The sequence below is a fragment of the Piliocolobus tephrosceles genome, chromosome 1, assembly GCF_002776525.5.
Source record: "Piliocolobus tephrosceles isolate RC106 chromosome 1, ASM277652v3, whole genome shotgun sequence".
Lineage (NCBI taxonomy): Eukaryota > Metazoa > Chordata > Mammalia > Primates > Cercopithecidae > Piliocolobus > Piliocolobus tephrosceles.
In genome coordinates, this window is record NC_045434.1 from 34996210 (window position 1) to 35014513 (window position 18304).

Sequence of the window (18304 nt, forward strand, 5' to 3'; positions counted from 1 at the left end):
TTTTAAAGGCAAAATCAATAGGATGTCACAAAGTCATCATTGTTCCAAAGCCATCTAATCAGATAAAAGCCAGTAAAGTGATTTCCTAGAATCAATATTGGCAGCATTTTCACATTAAAGCCATGTCATGTAGGAGGGTGTTGGGACACAAAAAGACTCTGTGATGTTTCTGCCTTTCATTCAAATGCACTTAAAACTAGGAAATGACTGAAAACAGTGGTACTATATTGTCAGGCATTCCAAGATTCCAAATGCCTCTTGCCAGCCTTGCTTTGGAAGTGCTACTTAAATTTACCAAAGACCAAAGGTAAAGATGAGCATATGGAGTAGAATATTCTCACCCACTCCAAACTTCCCTCAAATAAAAACCTTCACAGTAATATTCTCAATTCTAAGGCCTGCTAACAAAGTATGGTTTTAAGTAGTCTACTTTTTCTATTGTCAAAAGATACCTGAAAGTAAGTATAGTGTTCATTGGTAGGTGGAATTATGGAACGATATTCTTTGCTTCTTGAGTTTCTCCTTATTAATTAGAATTGTTTAACTTTTTATTTTGAAATTATATAAAGAAAGTTGCAAAAATAGTACATAGAGTTCTGTAGACCCTTCCCCCCAGCTTTCCCTAATAGTGAGGTCTTATAACTGTAGTATAATATCAACACCAGGTAATGGACATTGGTATGGTAATATTAAGTAAACTGCAGACTTTATTCAGTTTTCATCAATTTTACATGCATTCATTTGTGTGTGTGTGTGTGTGTGTGTGTGTGTGTGTGTAGTTCTATCAAATTTAATCATATGTATAGATTTGTGTAACTACTACCGTGATCAAGATAAAGAACTCTTTCATTACCAAGAAAGAACTCCCTCTGCTACCCCTTTATAATCATATCCACCTCCCCACACCTATCACATCCCTTAAAAAGCTACTAATTGGTTTCTCATCTCTATCATTCTATCATTTTAAGAATAGTGTTTAATAGAATCATATAGTATATAATTGGTTGAGATTGCCTTTTTTTTTTTTTTTTTTTACTAAACATATGCCCTTGAGGTCCATCCAAATTGTTACATGTATCAGTAGTTTGTTTCTTCTGTTGCTGAGTAGTATTTCATTGTATGGATGTACTAGGGTTTGTTTAACCATTCACCCATTGAAGGACTAGGGTTGTTTCCAGTTTTTGCTGTTATTCATATGAATAAAGCTGCTGTGAACAGTTAGATACAGGTTTTTGTGAACATGTTTTCCCTTCTGTGGGGTAAATGCCCAAGAGTATAATTGCTGGGTTCTATGGTATGTACATGTTTAGGTTTATAAGAAACTACCAAACTATTTTCCAGAGAGGCTGTACCATTTTACATCCTGATAAGCAATGTTTGCAGGGGAATTTTTTGTGTCCCAAGAGATTTTCACTTATGTTTTCTTTTAGAAGTTTTATGATTGTAGCTTTTACATATAAGTCTATGATCCATTTAGAGTTCATCTGTGATTGCTTTAAATAAAAGATCTTAATTCAGAACTTATTGGTGTTCTCAATATATATATATTCTACACATATATTAAATATATATATATATTTTTTTTTTTTTTTTAAGAGACAAGATATTGCTCTGTTGTTCAGGCTAGCGTGCAGCGGTGCCATCATAGCTCACTGTAACCTTGAACTACTGGGCTCAAGCAGTCCTCCTGCCTTAGCCTCCTAAAGTGCTGGGATTGTGGGCATGAGCCATGGCACCCCGCCCGGTTTAAAATATTACAATATTCCAATCAAAACTACAAACTTGCCCCAGCCAAACCACTTACAGCCAGTCTGCCTGCCTTTGGAGAAGGAAGTATGGTAGACTACTTTCTTCTCTCATCTGCTTTTCCCCTCTAGCCTACTAACCATGTTTTTAGGTACCCTCCAGGTTTTGGGGAAGGAGAAGCAAAAAAAAAAAAAGATGAGAAAGAGGAGAAGAAAATCCTACTACTACTATCTTAGCCTTCCATAATGCTCTGAGCCTAACAGAAATTTAAAGCTGACTTTTCTCTCATGGAGTAATTTGGGGACTTTTTCAGAGATTTATCCCTGGGGAGCTCTCGCCTATGGTTTTATTGACTTTGACAAATGCATTTCTCTTCAAAGTACTCACTTGCGAATCCTTTCTAGCAAGGAGTTCTTGATGCTTTAGTTTCTTCATCACACAGTCTTATGGTCCACAGGAAACCTCCACAAATCTTTTGCCCTGACAATCTCTAGGAGTACAGGCTTATCCAAAAGCATGAATGTTCTTGCTCTGCCACCAACAGTTAGTTGGTCATTTCTCATCATCTGGATTTCCCAGATGGAATCAAACCCTGCCCTCTATGTATCTTTTACCCTTCTCCCTTGTAGGTAGCAGGAGGATGCACCTCACAACTTCTTTCAAAAATTGTTTCTCACAAAATCTTTCCCATTCTCCATTCTCTGACCACTTTTTGTAGTCTTGACATAACTGAGAGGATCAAGGTAGTGGAACTGGTTCTAAAACATTTCCTTTGTAAATGCTGCAGTTTGTCTGATACTTGACTTTAGTATACAGAATCTGTTTTATCTAGGTGTCTCAATTGAAACTTCAATTTTCATATCTCATTGCCTATGTATGTAATACTTCTATAAATCTGTAATCTTTAGCTACCTTTCAAAATGCAGCATGGCTCAGTCTTTCCCTCTCAGTATTATGTCCTGTCACTCCTGCCAAAAGTCTTCTTTATAGTATTATACTTGCCATACTGCTTCTTATTTCTCTGCTTTTGATCTTACTGTCTCCTCTAGCCCAAATGCCATTTCCTATTCCTATACCCTGTCCTTTGTCAAGCATAATTCTAGTTCATCCTCATGCAACAGTACCCAAGTCAGGAGTTATATGCTCCCTCCCTTCTTTTTAGTATTCTTCCCACATATCATCCTAGACTAAGTGCCTACACCACCACCCCCAACTACCTGTGGCCAACTCTGCATCCTTTATTCTAGGACTAACTGCTTCCTATTGAATTTACCTTTTCATATGTCTGCTTACTGCAGCAGATTGAAAGATCCTCCAGGATACAATCTTTGTATCCTCATCCCCTAGCACAATGGCTGTCCTATTGAGGAACTCAATACACATTTGTTAGCCCGAAACAGAAGAGGAAAATCAAAACTGACTTCCAGATAATAAAGAATTACAATATTTTAAAATATGGTCTATGTGGATATGACAGCTTCTCAGAAATTACTGGACTCCAGGCCATTAATTAATCAATACAGGCTAGCTATCGATTATAGAGTTTCCTATTCCAGATTTACAGCCTTGGGCCAATTAAGGATCCCTTACTTTTATGAAGTAAAACCCAATTGAAGTTTCTAATTGCATCATGATAGCATTTTAAATTCATTAGAATGCTTTATCTTAATAGAAAAAAATATTTCTACACATTTACTCCATCTTTGTATTCTTCCAGTGAAGAGTGTATTCAAGAATAGCTTTCCTGATCTCAACCAGATGAATAATTTACATAAAATGAACTAATGCATATCATATCACTGCAAGAAAGGTCTATGTCTGTAATCATACTTCTTCACATTTGTATTATACTGCAGTTTATGAAATAGATGTGAAATTATAGATTACTGCATTTGATTCTCACAGTTGTGTGAGATGTAAGAAGAGAAATCATTATCCACATTATCTACACATATCTTAAATGAGGTAACTAAGGTTCAGAAAGAATAAATTATTTACTGTATGTCACATAGCTAATAAGTGGTTTGAGCTGATGTGAATATGTCGGGCTTTTGGCTTCAGTTTGAGTGTTTTTTCTATTATACTGTTTGTTGTGTGTGTTGATAGGAATCCTATAACTTGCTGACAAAATAAGAAAGAAGGGAAAAACAAAGGCAAAAAATTACACACACATACACGCACACACACACACACACACACCCCTCTTATACCAGCAGAATACTGTACAGTAATAATTGAGTCAATTTATGATCATATTTTTGCAATCTGGAAAAATATAAAGCTGACTCCCTACTGTACTCTTTTCATCTCTCCTCCTCTGCCAAAAAATCCAAATGGATTGAATGAAAACTTTAAAAATCTAAAAGAAAATATAGCTTATTTCTTATGATCTTGGAATTTAAAAGCTCTTTGTCAATATAAACTGGGGGGAAATAATTATAAATATGACAGAAAAAGAACTAATTTACTTAATATACAAAGAGTGTTTACATATCAGTTAATTTTAACAATTAGGAAAATGGTTTAAGAACATGGAATAGCAGTTTATAATTCACAGAAAAGGGAACTGAGATTGCCAATCAACATGTACAAATGTCCTCAATCTCATAATTAAAGAAATGCACACTAAAGCCATAATCAAATACCATTTTTTACTAATTATACAGGCAAGAGATTTTGAAGTTCAGCCACATCTCATGTTGAAGATAGCATGTAGAAACATGCACTGCTGATAGACACTTAAATTGATGTTGTCTTTATGGAGGGTAATTGAGCCATATCAGAAATTTAAATGCATATTCCCTTGGATCTAGCAATTTCACATCTGAGAATTCGAAGTATGAATATATGCACATGTGCATGAAGATAATATGTACTAAGATATTCTGAATTTTGTTGCTAATCACAAAAAAAGGAAACTTAGATGGTCATCAAGGACTGTAAATTATTACAAGTTCATGTAAAGGAATACTATGTGGTCATTACAAAGAGACAAAGTATATCTATATGTTCCAATATGGATAGAAGTCCAAAATATTCTCTTAAAAACAGTGTTGTACCATCCCACTTATGTAAATGAATATGTATATATAGATATATGTTTGTATTTAAATACATATATTATTTTAAATACATACAAATATAGTTATATAAATATATGTAATATATATTACATACTTTTATATAATTATATACATATATGGGTACCTTTGTATAAAATATTTCTGGGTTCACAAAAACTGTTAATGGCCTCCTTTCTATAGGAGGTTGTGGGAGGTACCCTTTTTTTATTATTTACCTTCTATCCTTCTGAACTCCTGGAATTTTTTGCCAAGAATATTTATCACTTACTGTTTAAGGAGAAAAATTAAAAGATGATTAACTTTTTTTAAAAACTGTTTCAAACCCATGTCTCCCTTTAGCTATTTTACTGTTGTCACCTCTTCACAATCAGACTTGTGGAGTTAATCTTCACTTCCTCATATTTCATTCATTTTCTCAACCCACTGAAATCTCATTTTTGTCCTCTTTTCTGAAATTGCTCTTGCCAGCGTCTCCAATTACCTCTAAATTCAATTCTCAAATTCAGTGGCCACCTTTCTTGAGACCCCTCTTTCCTGGCCTTCTGTGATACTTGAGTCCTGTGGTTTTTCTTCTCTCTCAAATTCTTCAGTGTCTTTTGTCAGTTTTGTAGCTTTAAATGTTAACATGCCTCAGGTTATGTTTTTAGGTTATCTTCTCAATATGTATGTTCTGTTTCACGTTCACATCTACCCCCACAGGAACCTCAAACTCAACTTGTATAAAACTTGATTTTATTTGTACTGTCATCTCAACCAGCATTGCCTCCTTTTTCCTATCCCTGTGAAGGACATCACCGTCTTTCACCCAGTGTTTCAAGCTGGAAATGAGCAGTTGTCCTGGACTCTACCCTCTCCCCAGTTCCTCCAGCATTCCAGTCATCAAAGCCTATTTACCTCTTAAATCTCTCTCTGTGCCATCTACTTCGTCCCCATATCTGTTAGTCTAATTCATTATCTTTACTCAGATTACTACCATAATCAATGAACTGGTTTCCAGGTCTTTCATTTCTTTTCTCTCCACTCTCTGTGTACTCCTTTCTTTCTCCACTCCTTAGCCAAGGTAGTTTTACTGAGACACACATCTTAACCATGTAATTCCCCCTCTACCACCTAAAGCCTTCCGATGTACATCTACTGGTATTGTGATCAAATTTAAATACCCACACATGACTACAAGTCTATGATCTCTCTCAAACCTCATTATTCACCAGGCCTCACCCACTTCAACACCCCAGCCTCTTCTCCTTCTAACATCCATACTATAGTAGAACCACGCTGCTGAATTTCTTTCACTGTCTGAACACCACAGCCTTGCATACTCTCATACAGGCCTTTTCACATGCTATATGTTGTCTCTAGATCTCCACACCTGCATATAATGAAATTCATCCCATCCCCATGAAGATGTTTACAACTTTATGTTACTGTTTTCTCCAAGAAGTCTTCTCTGAACCACCCCCACCTTAAAATCCTCTACTTAGTGCTCATAGAGCCTTTTTTGGCATCCTTTTTCATAAGTTTTGTCACATTGTATTATAATGGATTGTTAACTCACTAGATTATAAATTGTGTGTGAGTACACAGACCACGCTTTAAGTCTTCACCTTTGTATTCCTTGCATCTACCTCTAGTATAGTGCCTGACCCATAATGCACACCACTTAATTATTGGTTAGATTGATGGATTCTTACATATATTCATGTATTCAACCAAATGAGAAACTAATGGGAAAGCAAGTCAGTTACGAGTTTAGGAATTATTAAAAAGTCAACGTTGCCAAGCATGTTGGCTCACACCTGTAATCCCAGCACTTTGGAAGACTGAGGCAGGCGGATCACCTGAGGTCAGGAGTTTGAGACCAGCCTGGCCAACATGGTAAAACCCCGTCTCTGCTAAAAATACAAAAGTTAGCTGGGAGAGGTGGTGCACGTCTGTAATCCCAACTACTTGCGAAGTTGAGGTACGAAGATCACTTGAACCCAGGAGGCGGAAGTTGCAGTGAGCTGAGATTGCACCACTCTAGCCTGGGCGACAAGAGTGAGACTATGTCTCAAAAAAAAAAAAAAAAAAAGTCAATGTTATTGAACTTCACCAGTTTTTTTCCTCTCTTATCCTTCTTCTACCCATTACTTTTATGGCAATTATGAGACTAAAAGTCTGGCAACTGAAATCAGAAATAAGGAAATAAAAGCTATAGTCTGTCCACTGTTACTGGTATGTTACTTGAGTTGGATTACAAGTTTGGTTTGGTTTGGTTTAGTTTCTGTTTTTTAAAATTCAATATAGTTGTGTTTATATTGAATTTGTTTAATAGGTACTAGTAGATTATATTACATTTGCAATTTAAGGACAAAAAGATATGTTATAACATGGTACAGTTTCTGTAAAGGAATTATTCCCTAGTGTCTATCATCTTGGAGGCAAGTTGGATTTTCTACTCCCTAGAACATATCTTAATGTTTATAATCTAGTCTTCCTTCTGTATCCACCTTCACTGTATGTCTACATGTATATGTACCAAGTACAAAGTAGGTAAGGATATTTTTGTGTATGCTAATATATTTCTTTACCTTGAGTTTCTCATTCTGAGTGACAACTCAGGCTGACATCCTTCATCATTACCAGCTGGTCCCATTAGACCATCCTGTCCTAGAGGTTGAGAGCAGGGAGAAGTAGGACCTTTTTGTTATGTTTCCATAAATAGCTTTCTAGTGTGAATGGTGTGGTGTGTATTTTTAAGCTAACATAAAAATCAGTGAGCAATATAAGCAGTAGAGACTACTGGCTTTAACTACAGCAGGTAAATCAGTTCAGCCGGTGCTGTCAGGATCCTCAGGGTGAACAAGTCTTTGCACATAAGTAGAGCTCTGGTGAATGAGTTTTAACTTCTTTTTTTTTTTTAATCCAGGGAGGGAAACCTTTACAATTATAATACAAGAAAGGATCTGCACTTTCAAATGGCAAACATCAGCTGAATATTTTCAAAAAATACTTAATTGGAAAATAATAAAATCCAGGGAGCAAGTAAAGCTACATTTTTCCCAAAGTGAAAGCTCAAATTCAATTTAAAAAAAAAATGATTAGACACTATATAAACTTGCTGGTAGAGTATTAGGATACCCAATTTTGTTAATTACTACCTAGGACATTTTCAAACAAGGTGAGTGCCTTAGAAATGCAAACTGGTAAATACAACAATATGTTGCTGCACCCAGCTTACTGGCTGAGCTGTCTCATCAGGAATTCACTGAAGCAGTCTGGAATCATAACTGCCAAGCCAAGCAGAAACTCACCTGCACTGGAGTCCAGGATTTTATGTGGCAATAAGCATTTTTAATTAAAAGTTTCCCAATTCCTAAATTTGGAACTAAATCTGTAAACATGTGGCAGATTGAGCTAGCACCACCAAGCCTCATTGGAGCTGTGGGGGAAATGTGGCATTTTGAAAAATTGGCCGGTTAAGCTGAGAAAATCCAGCTGTGTTTTACTTAAAATTGCACTAATCAGTGTTATTTTATTCCCTTTTTCTTCACCAGTGTATCTGCTGTTATGTGTATGTTGGCTCCCCATCTCCCAGCCCTTCACTTTTATCTTTTAAGACTGATTTCGTATAGTGGTGAGGATTCAAGCAATATAATACTCATTCACTTTAGTGAGTAATAGAAAGCCTCACCTGCCTTGTAGTTTATTTCTTAAATAAGTCAGAAGCACCAGGTGATTTTCATCAGCAAAGCAATTAGATTTTAACCATTACCTATCACATTGCTAGAGGTCTTGAAGTTTACACACAAATCAAGATTGTCTGCTCACCTTAAGATAAGAATATAAAGAATATGGTTTTCCTTAATTAGAAGTAAAACTGCCTCTGGGAAGCAGTTTTTCTTTTTTATTTAAATCAATACATGAATTATTCTTACATGGTGTTTGGGATGATGGGGCAGTATGGAAAATAGGGAGAGAACCTGACCCATAGTCAAGGGATTCACAAAGTCCACTTTCAAGGATGGGTTAGATTTTTTGATGAAGGCCATTGTCAGATTGGATTAGGAATTGTTATTTTAAACTCATTATTCTCCCAATAAATCCACATTCTGCTTTCCATTAGAGGAGTAAACTCTGGTGCCACACAGGACTACTAAAACTCTGTAGCTAGTAGATCTAAGAAAAATCAATTCAGGAGGAGGTAAACATGAATTAGAAGAAACTTGGGGTTACTAATGCTATTATATTGAAATATTTGTACAAATAATGCCTCCCCTGTCCCAAGCCATTCCCAGGCTGTTTGATCTTCCTGTTTATTATGCCTCTCTGGGAATTACTACTGTCTTTTCAGAGACACTTTCTTCCCAATACAGGGAGGGCTTGCTTATTTATTCAGTAATAATGTTGAACATATTAGCGACTTTGGTTTTCAATTCAGTACACACACATAAAAATGCTAAAAAATATGAGATTCTGAACTATGTATTAATTGAAATTTTGGTAACTAGGAGGAGTTTGGAGTTACAGTTCCAACTGGCTTAGTTTTAAATCCTCTTATGGCTACATTTGAAGTTAGACCTGAGTATCAAAATGAAACTTGTTCAGCACTGGAAATGCAGTGAAAAAAAAAATAGTTTTCACCATCTTTCTCTAAAAGAAAAAAAAAAAATATGTAACCCAGGTAAGTTTCAGTAAAATAATACCTAGAAACATTAAACCATAGTAAGCACTGTAAAGGAAACAGAACACATGTGAGAGAAAGCTTTGTACTTGCAAGATGAGATATAGGAAATAGCTTCTGGTAGAGGCGTGGGAATAGTATATGAAGCAAGCTAAAGTTTCTCAAGTTAGTTCCTAGTAGAGGTTTTACTTTTTATTTTTTATTTATTTTGTATTTTTGGTAGAGATGGAGTCTCACCTTGTTGCCCAGGCTGATCTTGAATTCCTAAACTCAAGTGGTCTGCCCACCTCGGCCTCCCAAAGTGCTGGGATTACAGGCGTGAGCCACCTAGTAGAGGTTTTAATAAGAGATTATCTTCCACTCCCAGAGTTGGCCTCGTCTCTTTTCTATTGCCTTTTACTGTGAACTTGTTCATAGAAATGGATAGAAGCCTCACCATTCCTTCCTTTCTGTCTTAAAGTAGTCAACTTTGCCATGTTTGCAGAGCATGCCCCTTGCGTTATTCAACATAGCTTCTCCTTGGTGCCTTCCGGCTCTAATCTCCTTATAGGTGTAGCACCATGGCAACAGGCCCAGCCTAGGTGCCTTGTTTGTTACCTGAGGGGCTAGGTGCAGCCTGAAGGAATATTACCTATCCTACAAATTGGATAGATGGAGTCTTGATCTGTTGTTTGTGTTTCTCTTCTGCTTCTATGGAAGGCTTGAAATAACACCTGGAAAACATTTATTCAAATATGTTATCAGTAACCAAAGGCAACAAAGAAGCCATCTTCTATTTGTTCTCGTCTTCTAAACAGAGAGTTGTTTTCTGACATATAGCTCAGAAAGTGACTGCTATACCGGGACATGTGGCATCGCTATGATTTGGGGTTGCACTGCCAGGTGGCTCTACCATTGCTTCATGTAGGTAGACATTTATTTTGTTTGAAATAAAATTAATTTATGCTTTAGAAATTTTTCCTAGAGAATTTAAAAAATAAAAGTAAGCCTTTGTCATACCTCCTCCTGTTTTAAACATGCCTTAATCTTTCCTGTTGAGATGCTCACCCCAGAGCATGAGAGGATTTTTCCTTCCAGCAACTCTTCCTGAGAAAAATGGGCTAAAATTGTTGTTTTGTTTAAGAAAGATTACAGTGTCCAGTTTCCTGAATCAGGCTTCCCATGTAGCATATTGGGAAAGATTATATGATAATTAAAGTATAATCTTTCTAGCATTTAATTATTTATAGTTGAGGTACTATAGTTGCAGTACATAACATGTCATTGTCTTATACATAGAACAAAGGGAAATAAATATGGAGCTTACATTGTAATTTTTTTTGTTCTTTTATTTTTAAATATTTTAATTTTTTGTTCTTGACCAATATCAGAAAAATAAACATTGTCATTTTAAGATACAAAACATTAGGTAGCATTTGTCCCTTTTGCGCATACTTTGTACTATCAACAAGAAATATAAATGTTGACTTTTTTACTTTAAAAATTACTAAATATCAGAACACGTTTTGCAGCCTAAACTTTAAATGGTGGCTTATTTTGTGTGTGTGTGTGGAAAGAAGAAGAACTAAAATCCTTGTAAGCGTAAGATTTGTCTTATTTTATGAAATTTGATTAAAGAATGTTAGAATAAAGGTAGAAAGGAGAAAGCAGCCTTAGTGCTAGTTTCTTATATCTTTTTACTTTGTAATTTAACCAAAAGCTATTCTGACATTAAATATTTAAGTTCCTTTTAGTGTTAATGTGGTTATTTCAAGGAATTTAATGAAGCTGCTTATTTAATGTGTTCTATAAAAACAATTGTCTTTACGCAAGGCATTTCCTTTTATCCTTATTACTAAGTACTTCTGCTTGAAATATATGTATGTAACTCTGGGTATTTCCTGCAACAGATACTATAATTATTGAGTCAAACTGCATGGCCATCCAGTTTGGCATTCAAGAATATTGTACTTCATATGTTTAACTCCTTTAATTCTTTCAAGAGGAAGGCAGTGAAGTACTGGCTCTTGTAATGACAAGAGTCATGATTCCTAGCATTCTTCTTATAAACAACTAGGAAACAATCAGCCAGGATGACTGAACGGTGCTGACAAAGATCTCTCTTCTAGATGAGAGTTTGGGCCTTTTTCTCCGTGGTGGGAGGTTTCTTCAAGGCATTTTTATTCTTTATTCATACTTATACAGTAAAGCATGTATAGAACCAAAAGCCTGCCAGAAAAGAATTCTATATTGAGATGGAAATCAGGACTTTTGAAAGACAAGGTCTTGTGCTAAAAAGCTTAGCTTTGACTGTGTGTGTGTGTGTGTGTGTGTGTGTGTGTGTGTGTGTGTGTGTGTTTGTGTGTGTTCTGCCAAAGTAGAAAGAAACAAAATGAAGATTCAACCACTACTATTTTGTCAATGATATAAGAGGATAAAGCTATAACATGAAAAACAAAAAGAAATAATTTGTCTTTTGGCAATACCTTTGCATAAGAAAGAATATATAAGATAACCTTAAAAAGTGTATGTTTCGGCCGGGCGCGGTGGCTCCAGCCTGTAATCCCAGCACTTTGGGAGGCCGAGACGGGCTGATCACGAGGTCAGGAGATCGAGACCATCCTGGCTAACACGGTGAAACCCCGTCTCTACTAAAAAATACAAAAAACTAGCCGGGCAAGGTGGCGGGCGCCTGTAGTCCCAGCTACTCGGGAGGCTGAGGCAGGAGAATGGCGTAAACCCGGGAGGCGGAGCTTGCAGTGAGCTGAGATCCGGCCACTGCACTCCAGCCTGGGCGACAGAGCGAGACTCCGTCTCAAAAGAAAAAAAAGAGTGTATGTCTCTCCATCTTCCAAAATAGGAATGAGAATAAAAGCAATGTCTGTAATGGGATTTGAAGCTCACTTAAGACTAGTAAAATTATAGTATATTTTTATGCTATATTGAAAAAAAGTATGTGTGTACTCACATAGTTTTATAGAGAGAATATATTTGCCACATAAATATGATTACTATTATCGTTACTGTAGATTAACTATTAATTTGTTCCTCATTTATTTCTTCCCTTAGGCATTTGTACATTTATTGTTATCCTCCATTGCATTAGACCTTCATTTCCTTGCTGGCCAAGTTACACTACCTTAAATATCTTTTTCTACTTTTAGGTCTCGTGGGCTGCCTAAACTAAAAGAGTCACGTTCTCATGAATCCTTGCTGAGCCCATGCAGTGCAGTGGAATGTCTGGATCTTGGTAGAGGGGAACCTGTATCAGTGAAACCACTTCATAGTAGCATCCTTGGACAAGACTTCTGCTTTGAGGTAAAAATAAAGTGTAGAAAAAAGGAAGAATAGTTAAACAACAATTAGATTTTCTGTCTAGTAATTTTGCGATTTCATTACTGTACAGTTGATGATTTAATTAATTGGTTTTCAGTTGCTAGAAATTATCTACTTACAGAGAAAAAGTTAGAAATCTATTCATCTGATCACATTTGCAGCTAAAGTTATTGAAGATAGCTTTGCATTCCTTTTGGCTTTGTCTCCTTTCAGTAAAATTTGATTCTTAGTACATTTTCATCAGGGGACGACTAGCAATAACATTACATTAGTATATTAGTTTTTGGTATTGATAAGAATGACATTCATCAGGTTATTTTTCTAACCACAGCATGAGTGGTTCAAGATCTGAGACCATGTTTTTTTATCCATCCATCCATCCATCCTAATTCCAGGACATTTTGACCTAAATGTCTTATGTATTTTTGAAATCCCCTGTACCTAACCCAGACCCCAGCACATTGCAGGTGCCTGATTTTTGGATAAACAAAATTGCCAACTATCATAAGGTAATTTCTCCCTTTCAAATATATACTACTGGCCAGTTACAAGTAAAATTCAAAAACTATATATACATATATTTATACATACATAGAATTATTAGGGCTGAGACTTGATTAATTAACAAGAGCTTACTAAGTGACTAGAGATGAGTCCTATACTAGATGTTGTAGAAGTCAAAAGATGTTTGGTTCCTCTTCTGATGGACCAGCACTGTCCAAAAGAAATATAGTACAAGCTGCATGCATATCCAAAATATTATTATTTCAACATGTTCACTATCGGAGAAATTGTTTCCTTTTTTTTAAAACTAAGTCTTCAAAATCTGATGTGTGTTTACACTTACAGCACATCTCAACTGGAATAGCCATGTGAGGCTAGTAGCTGCTATATTGGACAGAGCATATAATCTGATTGGATTTATTAGGTTGTGACCAGAGATTGAGTTAATAAGTGAGCAAACTTCAGCAATTTAGGCAGGATATTTATTGGCGTTCTTTTTTATAAAAATCAGTTGAACTTTCTCATGTTTGTGGAACTCAGTACGTTAGGCTGTATACCAAGCCCAGAGTTAGGTGCTAAGTATATAACAACATATTTCATTTTTAAAGGACTATGTTAATAGTGGTCAGGCTAACCTAATAAATGACTAGAAATCAACAGGCTGGTTGCCTAGTGGAGGAAAAATGGGTTCCAAAGATAGTAATTCAATATTAGTAACTCTTTGATTTCATTTAGTATCCTTCTATGATATAGTGAAGACAGTCTCAAGAAATGTGATAAGCTGTTTCAGAAACTCATCCTTTATTACCTATTTTTTATTAACTAAAAGTTGAACATATTTATTTGCAGGTAATTTAAGGTATTGCCTAAAAGGCCTTTAATTTTGATTTTTCTGAACCATCGGCCAGTTTTAATTTCCTCGGCTGAATTTAAAATGGCCTTTGTTCTCATACCTGGAAATGGATGTGGATGCCACCTAAGCAAAAAGCAGATGTAGATGTAGATACAGGTATCAAAAAACTAGTAAAGATCATCTTAGTTTCTTATGGTATGATTTGGGTTCATAGCATATGTCTAACTCACAGCTCTGCATTCCTTTTGGTCTTGTCTACTTTCAATGAAATTGGACTCTTAGTACATTTTCATCAGAGGACGAGACTAACAATAATACTAAATTAGTATATTAATTTTTTAGTATTGGTAAGGATGTCAGCCAGGCGCGGTGGCTCAAGCCTGTAATCCCAGCACTTTGGGAGGCCGAGACGGGTGGATCACGAGGTCAGGAGATCAAGACCATCCTGATCTACACGGTGAAACCCCATCTCTACTAAAAAAAAAAAAAAAATACAAAAAAAAACTAGCCGGGCGAGATGGCGGGCGCCTGTAGTCCCAGCTACTCAGGAGGCTGAGGCAGGAGAATGGCGTGAACCCGGGAGGCGGAGCTTACAGCTTACAGTGAGCCGAGATCGCGCCACTGCACTCCAGCCTGGGCGACAGAGCTAGACTCCGTCTCAAAAAAAAAAAAAAAAAAAAAAAAAAGTATGTCGCTCATTATGTTATTTTTCTAACCACAGCATGAGTAGTTCGGGATCTGAGACCATGTTTTTCTTATCTATCCATCCATCCATATGCAGGACATTTTGACTTTATCATTTAAGAGTTAGAGGTATGCTATAAACCCAAATGATAGAGCCCTGAAATCCAGTGTTTTCTTTTTCTTATGTCTAATTTTTATGTTGAAGGTTACCTACTTAAGTGGAAGTAAATGCTTCAGCTGTAACTCCGCTTCTGAGAGAGATAAGTGGATGGAAAACCTTCGCAGGACAGTTCAACCTAATAAGGTAATAGTAGCTTCAAGTATCAAAAAAATGTATAACTTTGTAAGCAGTTAGTTAATAGAAGGTAAGTGTGGTAGTAATACCTTAATTTGTCTACAGCTTGAGAGTTTTAAAGCACATTTATGTGTTACGCCATTTGTAGTAAGCCATTATTGTATTGCTATAAAGAAATATCTGAGACTGAGTAATTTATCAAGAAAAGCAGTTTAATTGGCTCACAGTTCTGCCGGCTTTATAGGAAGCATGGTGCTGTTATCTGTTCAGCCTCTAGGAAGGCATCAGGAAGCTTACAGTCATGGCAGAAGGCAGACGGGGAGCAGGCATATCACATGGTGAAAGCAAGAGCAAGGCGAGAGAGACAGTGTGTATGTGAGTGATTTGGGGGAAGGTGCCACACACTTTTAAACCACCGGATCTCACAGGAACTCAGTATCAGGAAGATGGCACCAAGCCATGAGGAAACTGCCCCCGTGATCCAAACACCTCCCACCAAGCCCCACCTCTAGCATTGGGGATTACAATTCAACATAAAATTTGGACAGGGACAAATATCCAAACTGTATTATCATTTTAAGCTTAAAATAGTCTTACTGCAGATATTATTGGCAAATATTATTTTCATGGTTCTACCAGCATGGATAAAAGGACTCTGAAAAGTTAGGTAAATTGGCCATGTCAGAAGCTAGTACATGATAGAAGAGAGACTAGAATACGAGCTTCTTAACTATTTATCTCTTTTATTTGCAGAAATTAGGCTGGTTATATGAAAACTTACCATTACAAAATGATATTTTCTTAACCCAAGTAAATAAAATAGAATGAACTATATATAATGAACTAATATATATAATGAACTATATGTAATTCTTCAAGATTCTAATGCATTCTTGTTTAGAGGTTGCTGTTAACCTAAGCAATGAGATAGCAATCCCTTTCATTATTTGTTGACTCCCCTTAATAGGGTACCTAATGAACATTGCCAACTTAAGAAAAAAATATTTTTTTTCTGCAATGTCAGCTCTGAAATTCAACTTTGTTGCTTTTTTATAGGACAATTGCAGGCGAGCTGAAAATGTTCTTCGTTTATGGATCATTGAAGCCAAGGACCTTGCCCCTAAAAAGAAATATTTCTGCGAACTGTGCCTTGATGATACCCTCTTTGCTCGTACAACCAGCAAGACCAAAGCAGACAATATTTTCTGGGGCGAACATTTTGAATTCTTCAGCCTTCCACCACTTCATAGTATCACAGTTCACATTTACAAGGATGTGGAAAAAAAGAAGAAAAAAGACAAGAATAATTATGTAGGGCTAGTCAACATCCCCACTGCCAGTGTGACTGGTCGCCAATTTGTAGAAAAGTGGTATCCAGTGAGTACACCTACACCCAACAAAGGAAAGACAGGAGGACCTTCTATTCGGATTAAATCACGTTTCCAAACTATCACCATTCTGCCTATGGAGCAATATAAAGAATTTGCAGAATTTGTCACCAGCAACTACACCATGCTGTGTTCTGTCCTTGAGCCAGTAATTAGTGTGAGAAATAAAGAAGAGTTGGCTTGTGCCTTAGTGCACATTCTTCAAAGTACTGGCAGAGCCAAGGTAAGTAAAAAAGGGGGATTGCAATACCTGAAATCTCTTCCCTACCTTTCATAAACCAAAATAATAGATACTGTAGAAACCCAAATTAGAGAAATGTGCTTTACTACTGGTAAAAACAAGAAGAATTAAGAAGAAAACCTATTAGATCCAGAAAAGACGAAGATTAGAAAACTAAACAAGTAAAATGGAGAGACCAACAAATACTTAAAAGTCCATTTGTGTGAAACATAGATAACATAGCCAGCTCTTTCTTGTCTGACAAAATAAATGGTAGAATTGGCATGATAACCCTACAGCATGTTCAAGGTTCCTTACCTTTAATTTAGTTCTAGAGTGTTGTATGGTGGTTTTCTTCCTCACTGTGTTTTGTTTAAGATTAACTGATGGCTCTATCCTCTAGGCACAGAAGGAGGTATTCCAGAAGCATATTGGGTATTAGCAAGAGTCTTTGTGGGATTAAAATCTATATTTAGAATAAAAATCCAAGGGATATTATACAATTGGTAGCTGTTTCATGATACACTTATCTTACTTCACGTTGAATAGAAGTAAAAACTCGGGAATTTTTTTTTTAGAGGAGAAATATGCTGGTTATAGGAAGAACAAAAATCAGAGTCTTTGACCTATGAAGGATATTCACTTAACTAGGAAGAGTTACCGTTATACTGTATGCAAGCTGGTCATGATAAAATTACATGTCAGATCCAAAGAAATTCACAGCTAGAATAATGTATGTAGAACCAAACAAAATAAAGTACTATTACTGTTTCTTGATATGTCAGAATATATCAATATATTCAATATTTAGTCTCTTATCTGGCTTCTATGGATTATAACTTTTGTGTTTCAATCTACTAATGATAATCTTGGGCATTCTGTCATTTAAAAAGCTTACGAGTTTGGAGCGAGGTGTCACTGAAATTTTGAATTGTATGGATATGTTTCTACTTTTCAGTTGCTCAAGGTTCAGAATATATGTAAGGCTTGTTTAAGTAACAGTATTGATTTACATACACTTTAGGTAGAATAAACACCCATTTAAAGTGGAAAAGTTCAGTAAGCTTTGACTGATTTTGCACCCATTGAAACCACCACTATGATCAAGATACAGAATGTTACCATTACCCCCAAGAGTTTCCTCCTGTCTCTTAGCATTAAGTTTAATAGTGATTCCTAAGTCTACAACTGTTATACTGTTAAACTGCCCCAGAGTAAGTCCCATTGACGTTTAAAATGCTTAATTTTAAAGTAAAAGTAAATCAGCATATTCCTCCTATTTTAGCATTTGCAGCCCTTGAAATATCCAATAATTATATAGCATTCAAAATATACGATGTTATCACATTTCAAACTGAACAACCAACATCGAGCTTTACAAGAAGTTCTTTAAGACTTGAGGAATGAAGCGGCTGTTTCTTTGCACCTTTATTTCCCCTTATGCTGTCCTTCTGGTTGGATGGATGGGCGGGCAGACAGAAACAGAGCCTAGACAGTGACTTCAAGTGATGAGTTCAGTAGACTCTACATTGACACTGTGACCAATTTGTAGC

At 36.2% G+C, this 18304-nt stretch overlaps 1 protein-coding gene across 3 annotated transcripts in view; it reads left to right on the forward strand.

Annotated features, from left to right (window-relative positions):
• RASAL2 (RAS protein activator like 2) overlaps positions 1–18304 on the forward strand; it is a 373660-nt gene that overhangs the window by 325902 nt on the left and 29454 nt on the right. For all 3 annotated transcript variants that reach the window (XM_023231271.1, XM_023231270.1, XM_023231272.1), the window contains 3 exons: positions 12636–12789; positions 15054–15152; positions 16200–16754. In XM_023231271.1, the coding sequence (XP_023087039.1) occupies positions 12636–12789; positions 15054–15152; positions 16200–16754 (808 nt within the window). The remainder of the gene's footprint in view (positions 1–12635; positions 12790–15053; positions 15153–16199; positions 16755–18304) is intronic.